This window comes from Megalops cyprinoides, chromosome 16 (genome assembly GCF_013368585.1).
Source record: "Megalops cyprinoides isolate fMegCyp1 chromosome 16, fMegCyp1.pri, whole genome shotgun sequence".
In the NCBI taxonomy this organism is placed as follows: Eukaryota; Metazoa; Chordata; class Actinopteri; order Elopiformes; family Megalopidae; genus Megalops; species Megalops cyprinoides.
Genome location: NC_050598.1, coordinates 32552412 through 32564051, shown reverse-complemented (window position 1 = coordinate 32564051; position 11640 = coordinate 32552412). Strand labels below are relative to the sequence as shown.

Here is an 11640-nt window from a genome sequence, read left to right as displayed (position 1 = left end):
AGCCCTGAGAGAGAGGAGGGTCACTGTGCGCTGGCTACACACTACACTACACTCACACCACACGGACTGAGCCTGTGTGCCAACAGAGAGAATTAAGCCTAACCCTAACCCTCACCCTAACCCCTAACCCTCATCCTCACCCCTAACCCTCACCCTAATCCCTAACCCTCACCCTAACCCTAACCCTCACCCTCACCCCGAACCCTCACCCTACACTTACACCACTCCAGAAAGACACAGACTGGGCCTGTGTGCCAGAGAGAATTTCAGTTTGAGGGCAGAGGAGGAAAGGAAAAAATCCAGAGAACAGAGTCCAGAAACGGGGGGTGAGAGAGACGGTCAGGAGGAGAGCGGGGGTCGCAAGGAAGTTGTAAACGTCTGTGAGGCGGGAGACGCCGCTGCTCGCTGTAACGCCCGCCTCTCTCACCCTCATCCTGCTCCTTCTCCCGCAGCAGCAGTGATGTCATGGCCTCCCAGTCCCGCAGCTCCGCCACCGCGCTGCCCCACAGGCTGTCCACCAGGTACGCCCCGTGCTCGTGGAACTGGGGCCGCAGGGGGAGAGCGAGAGACGACAGGTGGGGAGGAGAGACAAATCAGGAAATACACGTCTGGAGACAGAGTGGGGACTGAGAGACTGGAGTAACTGGGGCAGAAACCAACACACATAAAGTCTCAACAGCAACATATTTACATTTGTGTAAATTTGTGCTAATTTACAGAGATTCCCTTTTAACTGGCAAGAGAGACAGAGAGGCAGAGATACAGATGGAGTCAGTGTAGCCCTGTACCTCACTCTGATTGTAGAAGGAGATGAGCAAGCTGAGGAAGGCTGTTCTGCTGTTTTCTTTCTCTCTGTCCTGGATTTCCCCACACAACCTGAGCACACACACAAAGACACACACTCACACACACACACACACACACACACACACACACATACACACACACACACAAAGACACACACTCACACACACACACACACACACAAAGACACACACACACTCACAAAGACACATACACACAAAGACACACACAGACACACACAAAGACACAGACACACACACACTCACACCACACACACACACACAAACACACACACACAAAGACACACACTCTCACACACACACACACACACAGACACACACACACAAAGACACACACACACACTCACAAAGACACATACACACAAAGACACACACAAGACACACACACACAAAGACACACACACACACACAGACACACACTCACAAAGACACACACACAGACACACACACACACACAGACACACACACACACACACACACACACACAGACAAACACACACACATGCACATGAACACACATGCACACACAGTGGGTTTTAACAGACTCAATTCTGAAAACGCTGATCTTTCCCATTATCTACAAACACAGCTGTAACCGATGGACAGTGTGGAGGGAAAATTAAATCAATCTACAAGAGGTGACGTTACACGCAAAATATCAATATAGAAAAATGCACTAAATAATATTAACATGAGAGTCCCGCTCCAATTCATCTTGCAGTTTTACACTAGCAACACTGTTTATAATTTCCCTCAAAGGGTAATCTGCATTGTAGTGCAGGGCAGTGAAAAGGCTTGCTATTGGTATGAAAGTTTTTGGTTACTGACAATAACCACATACACACAATGATTCAGTCTCGTCAGAACCTTGAAATCCAGCCACAAAGTTTTCATAAGTCGCTCTGGATAAGAGCATCCGGCAAATGAATACTTATGAATGCAAGGTTGTCTGTCACAGTTTCTGTTTATTTCTAATTAAAACATACAGAACTCATTTGATCTAAATGTTACCACTGACTGTATGTGACAGATGTTCTTTGCACCATGGAGTGCTGAACGAAAAGGACCCTGGGACGACACACCACATGTGAAGCTTGTACACTCACTCGCAGGGAGCAACTGAGAGCAAGTGAAAGCTACATCTGCCTGACTGTGTATGTAAGCGCTATAACCTACTGCCCACACATGCAACTACCCTCTACTGAGAGATACAGCCTCTGCAGAGGGATAAAGGTTATTTCACTGATGCCGTGATAGAACTAAGGTAAGGGAAGCATGGTTTGTGGCACAGGGAGACTCACCTGTGGAAGAGGGAGACTCACCTGTGGCACAGAGACTCACCTGTGGAAGAGGGAGACTCACCTGTGGCATACAGACTCACCTGTGGCACAGAGACTCACGTGTGGAAGAGGGAACCTCACCTGTGGAAGAGGGAGACTCACCTGTGGGAGAGGGAGACTCACCTGTGGAAGAGGGAGACTCACCTGTGGCACAGAGACTCACCTGTGGAAGAGGGAGACTCACCTGTGGCACACAGACTCACCTGTGGAAGAGGGAGACTCACCTGTGGAAGAGGGAGACTCACCTGTAGCACACAGACTCACCTGTGGAAGAGGGAGACTCACCTGTGGCACACAGACTCACCTGTGGTAGAGGGAGACTCACCTGTGGAAGAGGGAGACTCACCTGTGGTAGAGGGAGACTCACCTGTGGTAGAGGAAGACTCACCTGTGGAAGAGGGAGACTCACCTGTGGCACACAGACTCACCTGTGGCAGAGGGAGACTCACCTGTGGAAGAGGGAGACTCACCTGTGGCACACAGACTCACCTGTGGAAGAGGGAGACTCACCTGTGGTAGAGGAAGGTTCCAGCAGCGCAGGCCAGCCCCCGGTGGGAAGCGTACACCAGTGGGTACACACGCGCACACTCCTCCTCCGACAAACCCTCCTCTGTCTTCCTGCCACAACACACACACAGCATGTCACCACACACACACACACACAGCATGTCACCACACACAGCACGTCACCACACACACACACACACACACACAGCACGTCACCACACACACACTCACACACACACACAGAGCACGTCACCACACACACACAGCATGTCACCACACACACACACACACAGAGCACGTCACCACACACACACACACACACAGCACGTCACCACACACACACACACACACACACAGAGCATGTCACCACACACACACGCACACACACAGATACTCACTGTTGGATCAGCAGCAGTAGCTGGATGACCTCCACGGCAACGTCCCCATCTTTATCCAGTACCATGCAGAGCATCCGCTCCTACACAGAAATGAATGCGCACACACACACACACACACACAGCACGTCACCACACACACATAAACACACACACACACAGCACGTCACCACACACACATAAACACACACACACACACACACACACACACACAGCACGTCACCACACACACACACACACACACACACGGGTCAGTTAGAGATTTATGCCGACATATTTACTAATTTATGGTGAAGATGCATGGACCTGCAGCAGGTACTCATAAAGGCACCCACGCCCTCACACATACACACACAGCCATGCAGGCCCTCACACACACCGCCACACACATACACACCCACGCCCTCACACACACCGCCACACACATAGCCATGCACGCCCTCACACACACCGCCACACACATACACACCCACGCCCTCACACACACCACCACACACATACACACCCATGCCCTCACACATACACACATAGCCATGCACGCCCTCACACACACCGCCACACACATAGCCATGCACGCCCTCACACACACCGCCACACACATAGCCATGCACGCCCTCACACACACAGACACAGACACACACACACACACACACACACACACACACACAGACACACACACACACCCTCTCTCTCTCTTGCATGCACGGACAGGATGGTGGTTTTGGGAACGCACTTTGAACCTGCTGGTGAAGAGCTCCAGCCGGCCGATGAAGTCCTCCTCCCGGTACAGACCCTGCAGCGCCCGCACACACTGCAAGCGCACAGCGCCCTGCTACACTCACACACACAGCACACACACAGCGTTACACACAGCGTTACACACAGCGTTACACACAGCACACAACGTTACACACAGCACACACACAGCACACAGCGTTACACACAGCACAGGAGGCGTTACACACAGGACACACACAGCACACGGCATTACACATAGTGTTACACACAGCACACAGCCTTACACACAGCACAGGAGGCGTTACACACAGGACACACACAGCACACGGCATTACACACAGCACATGGCATTACACACAGGACACACACAGCGTTACACACAGGACACACACAGCACAGGAAACATAGGGTAGGGGACCTTGTCGTGCAGGGTTAGGGTTAGGGTCAGCGTTAGGGTAGGGGACCTTGTCATGCAGGGTTAGGGTTAGGGTCAGGGTAGGGGACCTTGTCGTGCAGGGTTAGGGTTAGGGTCAGGATAGGGGACCTTGTCGTGCAGGGTTAGGGTAGGGGACCTTGTCGTGCAGGGTTAGGGTTAGGGTCAGCGTTAGGGTAGGGGACCTTGTCGTGCAGGGTTAGGGTTAGGGTCAGCGTTAGGGTAGGGGACCTTGTCATGCAGGGTTAGGGTTAGGGTCAGGGTAGGGGACCTTGTCGTGCAGGGTTAGGGTAGGGGACCTTGTCGTGCAGGGTTAGGGTTAGGGTCAGGATAGGGGACCTTGTCGTGCAGGGTTAGGGTAGGGGACCTTGTCGTGCAGGGTTAGGGTTAGGGTCAGCGTTAGGGTAGGGGACCTTGTCGTGCAGGGTTAGGGTTAGGGTCAGCGTTAGGGTAGGGGACCTTGTCGTGCAGGGTTAGGGTTAGGGTCAGGATAGGGGACCTTGTTGTGCAGGGTTAGGGTTAGGGTCAGGATAGGGGACCTTGTCGTGCAGGGTTAGGGTCAGGATAGGGGACCTTGTCGTGCAGGGTTAGGGTTAGGGTCAGCGTTAGGGTAGGGGACCTTGTCGTGCAGGGTTAGGGTTAGGGTCAGCGTTAGGGTAGGGGACCTTGTCGTGCAGGGTTAGGGTAGGGGACCTTGTCGTGCAGGGTTAGGGTTAGGGTCAGGGTAGGGGACCTTGTCGTGCAGGGTTAGGGTTAGGGTCAGGATAGGGGACCTTGTCGTGCAGGGTTAGGGTTAGGGTCAGGATAGGGGACCTTGTCGTGCAGGGTTAGGGTTAGGGTCAGGATAGGGGACCTTGTCGTGCAGGGTTAGGGTAGGGGACCTTGTCGTGCAGGGTTAGGGTTAGGGTCAGGATAGGGGACCTTGTCGTGCAGGGTTAGGGTAGGGGACCTTGTCGTGCAGGGTTAGGGTTAGGGTCAGGATAGGGGACCTTGTCGTGCAGGGTTAGGGTAGGGGACCTTGTCGTGCAGGGTTAGGGTTAGGGTCAGCGTTAGGGTAGGGGACCTTGTCGTGCAGGGTTAGGGTTAGGGTCAGCGTTAGGGTAGGAGACCTTGTCGTGCAGGGTTAGGGTTAGGGTCAGGATAGGGGACCTTGTCGTGCAGGGTTAGGGTAGGGGACCTTGTCGTGCAGGGTTAGGGTTAGGGTCAGCGTTAGGGTAGGGGACCTTGTCGTGCAGGGTTAGGGTTAGGGTCAGCGTTAGGGTAGGGGACCTTGTCGTGCAGGGTTAGGGTTAGGGTTAGGGTTAGGGCCAGCGTTAGGGTAGGGGACCTTGCTGTGCAGGGTTAGGGTTAGGGGTGGGGGTTAGGGGTTAGGGGTTAGGGACCTTGTCATGCAGGGTCCAGCCCAGGTATTTGAGGTGTCCGTCGGTGAGGAAGGCGCCGGGATGTTGGCGGAGCCACAGCCCCAGCTCCTCCATGCAGACGGCCCGGATCTCCGGCACGCGGTCCCGGTACCGGTGCACAAACACGCCCTTAAACACTGCGCTCATCAGGCTCTGCAGCTCCTCCTGGTGCTCCCGCAGCTGCACACACACACAGTGCAGCGAGTGAGTAACCTCTGTGTAGGGGGAGAGGAATCTCTGTGCAGTGAGTGAGTAACCTCTGTGTAGGGGGAGAGGAATCTCTGTGCAGTGAGTGAGTAACCTCTGTGTAGGGGGAGAGGAATCTCTGTGCAGTGAATGTGTAACCTCTGTGCAGCGAGTGAGTAACCTCTGTACAGCGAGTGTGTAACCTCTGTGCAGCGAGTGAGTAACCTCTGTGTAAGTTGTGTGCAGCTCCTCCAGCCGGTCCTGGGCCCTGCGCTCCAGCTCCTTATTCCTCTCTGCCTCGTAACGCCGGTGCGTCGTCTCCGTCTGCGAGAACACCATCACCGCCACCTCCACCAGGGCCGTCATCAGCTTCATAGCTGAAGCACACAGGGACACTCATATCAGCTTCACTGCTTACACACACACTCACATATCAGCTTCATCACTGACCACACACACACATATCAGCTTAACTGCACACACACACACACATATCAGCTTCAGTGCGCGCACACACACACACACACACACTCATATCAGCTTATCTGCACACACATACACACACACACACACACACACTCATATCAGCTTATCTGCACACACATACACACACACACTCACTCACATATCAGCTTCACTGCACACGCAAATACACTCACACTCATATCAGCTTCAGTGCATACACACACACACGCACATATCACTTTCACTGCACACACACACACACACATACTTCAGCACTGGCAGCTATGACCCCTGACCCCCGGTGCTGACCAATGAGAGTGCTGGTGTGGCGGAAGGCTCGAACTTGCGAGTCGGACAGGCCAGCGAGCAGCGCCACCAGGGAGGAGAAAAGGTACTCATCGTACAGCAGGCTGTTCTGAGCCCTGCGCACCAGCAGCCGCACAAACTCACACAAGCCAGCCCGAAAGCGACGCCACTGCGGGCCGCTGGCCGACAGCGGGTACCGCACCGAGTCCTGTGGAGGGAGGGAGGGGGTTACGGACAGGCTCAGCAGAAGACAGTAACTTACCTGACAACTGTGAGGAAAAGTATGATCTGTGCATGGAAATCAATGAATGAAAATATACTTTGCCAATAACATGGGGGCCCAATCTGGCCCAGAGCAGACGAGAGACACCTCCCCTCTGCCTGTACCCTCCAATCCCCCACATAAAGGCAAACAACAGCCATCCCCAAACACACTTACCTATCCACACATACCCACACCCATCCCCAAACACACTTACCTATCCACACATACACACCCCCTACACACAAACACACTTACCTATCCACACATACCCACACCCATCCCCAAACACACTTACCTATCCACACATACACACCCCCTACACACACACACACACATACCCACACCCATCCCCAAATACACTTACCTATCCACACATACACACCCCCCTACACACACAAAGACACCCAGAGACACACACACCCAATCACAGCCTTGTCTCATACTCTCACACACACACCCTCACCTCATTGAACTCTTTAGTTAATACACTGATGATTTCAGCATTCTGCATGGTGTCAAACATCTCCCTGCTCACCACACCTAAAAAACAGAATCACACACACCACTGGGTATGAAACACACACACACACACACACACAAGCACACACACCTCACCAGGCATCAGACACACACAGAAAGTACATCATGCCGGAAACAACCACACAGCTGAGACAGGTTGCCATTCACGTCAGCACAGTGGCTAGGGAGCAGAGTGCTCCCATAAAGGTGAGCACACAGGTGGAACACAGCACAGGTGTCCTGACCACAACAGCCTGTGCATTTACTGCCAGGATCCAGCCTGTGGCAGGCATCACCTCACCTCTCCCTCCACTGCTGCAGTCTGGGATTTAAAGCAAAACCCCTGCGGTGTAAAGCTGCCTCCAGCTGCCGCCTCTGCGCTGTCTCGGGGATCGATGGGCTCTCAGACCGGCTCGAGTCCATCGCTGCGTGAGACCAGCTGACCCCTGCCCCTCCGCCCCCCCTCCCGGACAACCCCTGACCTTTACAGCCGCAGCACAGCACCACGAAGTTGATGAGCTCCAGAAGCGCCGCCTCCCTGTCTTGCTTGTAGCTGTCCAGCCAATCATCAACCACTGTCTGACACAGGAAGGGGGGGGGGGTGGCAGCCAATCAGGAAGGAGCTTTGGTTAGCCCTTCATCATGGCTGGGATGGTACATGGTATACCCCTCCTCCTCTTTTCCTTCGATCCTGTGCTACCCTATGTTATTTTTCTGTATTCTCTCTCCTCTCTCTGTGCCTGACCTGCCCCTGTGTCTCTCCAGCCCTATTAACTAAATATTTATTAAAATAAATCAAAACTAGCTGTCGGCTAACAGTCTTTGGAAAATAAGGCACAGATGTGCTGCAGGTCCAGTCTCCCACCCTCCTCTCTTTCTTCCCTCATCTCTCTCCCCCCCCCCCAATTCCCTCTCCCCTCTCTCCCCTTGCCTCTTCTCCCCCCCTCTCTCTCACTCTCCCTCTCCCCCCCCCCCACTCCCTCTTCCTCTCCCCTCTCTCCCCTTCCCTCTTCTACTCCCCCCCCCCCTCCCCCTCCCTCCCCCTCCCTCTCCCTCTCCCTCTCCCCTCTGCCTCTGGCCCCCCCCTCACCACAGTGGCGCTCTTGCCGGATCTCACAGCCTCGTACAGATGTTCCGCAGTAGTCTGGCCCCCCCTCCCTCGGCCCCAGATCCGGACGGCCTCGCGCCCCACCCGTGGGGTGTTGCGGGAGGAGTGGGGAGGGGGTGTGTTTTTGGGTGACACTCCTAGAGGGCTGGACTGAGGCTGAACTGCAGCTCCACGCTGAGGCCGCTTAGGAGGCTGGGGGGGGTTAGTGAGTCAGTGGACTACACAGCTCATAAACACCTGTGCTAACTGAACAAGCTTGGCAGGATTACTGACTGGAGTTCCAAGTGCTGCTCTCGGAGGTCTTCTCTTCTTCGACTTCAGCTGGGTTTCAAAATCACTGCCCGAATCGTCTGACTCCTCGATACTGACCCGCACAAGCAGAAGGAGAGATGGGGAATAGGTTCACAAACCACCATGTTTTGAAAGTTTTAGTAAATCTACTAAACCAGCTGCAATGTTTAGCGATTCTGAGTGACTGACTCCTTACCTGTCAATGTCTCTCTCATCCGATTCGTCCATTTTCGACCTGCTGCCGTCACTGGATCACGTGGTCACTGAAGTCTGCGGTTGATTGGTTAAATGATCAATTACTTGCTTGGCTAAATACACTTATTGGTTAAATACATAGTTAGCTGGCAAACTGTTAAATACATAGCTACCGACTAAGTTTTCAAAATGAGAGCATTTTTACTCGGCAGCTGTATGCACTTTTAGTTGTAAGTGACGGGAATGTAAAAGGTCATCCCTGAAACTCTCCGAGCTAGCCAGCTAATATCTGCAATGTTCTGTCAGCGTGTCTGCGACAGCTGATAGCGTTAACTGTTTTTCCCAAAAACTCTTTATGTTAGCTGGTTGGCTAACTTTAAGAGATACGTATATAAAGACAGCTAGTTTGCTTGCTAAACCTTGTTTATTGGTGTGTTAACTGTACCACAAGCCAAACTGGATTAAACTCAATGAAACGCATATGGCCAATCACAGCTGCTTACTTAGATGGCTGTTTAGCTGAGTAAATGCACTTGCTCGCTTACATTTTCACACTATGCTTATCTAAGCTACATAAAGCCTTTCGTCTTGACACTTACCTGCTGCGTTATCTGAATGTTATTTTTAAATATTTCATGAAGAGTGTTAATTGAATAGTTAAATTGCTCCGTTCACCTCCTGCTGAGAGACACGAACTTATCAAGGCGCCAAAAAGCGATGAGGACACTCGTTCGCTGATTGGTTGTCTGGTACTTCTCGCCTCAACGGGGATTGGTTTATTTTTCATCTTGCGAGCCGTGATTGGTTATCCGTTGCTACTCCGGGTAGTAACCTAACGAATGTTACGGAGTTTTGGGGAGTACAAACATGTAAAATTAAATTATATTTTGCATAACGATCACATGAATCAGATGTATTTATGATGAATGTGAATGAGCTGAAATGGAACAAAATTGTCTACACAATAGTGTACATTTTAAAAAAATGTCACATTTTGACATGACTAATATCATAAGAGGCAGCAGTTTATTTTCCTTACGTTTGGACATGACTGATTGTGAACGATGACAGTTAGGGACTAATTACGGGAACGCATTACTGACCCCATCTTCCCCACTCCCCTTCCCCCCCAGCCTGCCCCGCCACCCTCCGCACCCGGATCGATGCGGGTGTGGATTACAGATCCGACAGGGAACGCCTTGAGGACATCTGGGGAGCGTGACAGCTGTTTCACACACACACACACACACACACACACTCACACACACACACACACACACACACACACACACACACACACACACACAGTAATTGTGGAGAGGAGAGACGCAAGCAGGGCGATCAGATATGCTGTCTGTTTCGCTCGTGTCCACTTGATGACGCTTTTTTGCCACTCTATGCTCTTCTTTATTCAAAGCGAGTTCAGTCGGTCTCCTCAGTGTTAAAAAATTAACTAAAGTTCCAGCCATGCTGTATGACTTACTTTCACGCAGAATGACAGTTGAATATCAAACTGTCATCCTTCCGGTCGCAGGGTATTCGGAAGGATGAATGTTCGTGTTTTGGGGGAGACGCCGCTGCTGTCCCCATGAGCAGTGTAGGCTGCTTAACCTGAATTGTTTCAGTAAATGTCCTGGCATATAAAAGTCAATATCTACGTCATGTAGGCCAAGAGTTTAAATATGAGCTCTTAACTCAACTCTTTATCACTTCACAATCAGGTAATCTGCAGTTTTAATTACATTACCTAGAGCAAGCTAAGGCACACCTTTAACTACTCCCGTGGGGAAAGCTGGGTACAAGCCACGGTTTTTACTTTTCAACGCGCCCTCCTCAGCGTTATTGTGCACACTTTGAGTTTTTGGACAGAGACATTGCATAGCTATCTACCGAAAGCCAAAATCAGTTACAACAGCATTAACACGGGCAGCACTGAGACATGCAAATTATCTCATGAATTATGCAACAATGGTAATTGCTTGCATAGGTCATTATATCAGGATACGACATCTCTACACATATTCACATAAGCAAATTCTTTACAGAGATGACAGTAATTCCGTAAAATTACCCATTAATTGAACATATTTCATTTATAGGGTGAAAACACGTGCAGGCGGGCAGTGAGGAATCTGCAAGAGAAGGCCAGGAAGAGAGGGGATCGTTGATCATTAGGAGGGGCTGTGTGTGCTGCACGTTGGGGTGTTAATTATTTGGCTGGGTCAGACCCAAAACCGCTGCGGATTTAGGACCCGGGGACCCCCCTCGCTCCACTCCCACACCTCACCCCTCTCGGTCCTCGTGCTGCAAAGCTCATTGTTCCAAGACAGATCGCGAGACAGTGGGGGCCGGCAGCGGCGGCTCGAGCGTTTTGAGAGACCTGAGCTCGCGCTCGCTCATTCATTCACATTCATGCACTGGTGTGTAACAAAGGACGGAGCAGCACAATTAGCAACAGCTTTTAACAGACAATATTCAGCAGAAACACTGAGATGATAAACACGGAGTAAATGCGAGGGACCGTTTTATATGCCAAAATATGGGAAAAGGAGGATAAAAGGAGAAATTGCTTTGCACGGAGCACGATTTCTTTGTGTGTTTTGGAAACCATTCTGTACTTAGCTATTTTTGTTATTCTATTTGTAGGTACTGTGGTTTTCAATCTCGC

At 51.6% G+C, this 11640-nt stretch overlaps 1 protein-coding gene across 1 annotated transcript in view; it reads right to left on the bottom strand.

Annotated features, from left to right (window-relative positions):
• Positions 1 to 9005, bottom strand: part of LOC118790698 (cohesin subunit SA-1) — a 20023-nt gene extending 11018 nt beyond the window's left edge. Inside the window, exons 1-14 of the mRNA XM_036547690.1 lie at positions 8974 to 9005; positions 8760 to 8850; positions 8469 to 8678; positions 7861 to 7957; positions 7323 to 7399; positions 6598 to 6802; positions 6049 to 6200; positions 5620 to 5817; positions 3800 to 3898; positions 3070 to 3149; positions 2675 to 2782; positions 789 to 876; positions 428 to 542; positions 1 to 4 (exon numbers count right to left, since the gene is read on the bottom strand). The exon at positions 1 to 4 is cut by the window's left edge and continues 103 nt beyond it. Of these exons, the coding sequence (XP_036403583.1) occupies positions 1 to 4; positions 428 to 542; positions 789 to 876; positions 2675 to 2782; positions 3070 to 3149; positions 3800 to 3898; positions 5620 to 5817; positions 6049 to 6200; positions 6598 to 6802; positions 7323 to 7399; positions 7861 to 7957; positions 8469 to 8678; positions 8760 to 8850; positions 8974 to 9005 (1556 nt within the window). The remainder of the gene's footprint in view (positions 5 to 427; positions 543 to 788; positions 877 to 2674; positions 2783 to 3069; positions 3150 to 3799; positions 3899 to 5619; positions 5818 to 6048; positions 6201 to 6597; positions 6803 to 7322; positions 7400 to 7860; positions 7958 to 8468; positions 8679 to 8759; positions 8851 to 8973) is intronic.
• Between the last annotated feature and the right edge of the window lie 2635 nt (positions 9006 to 11640).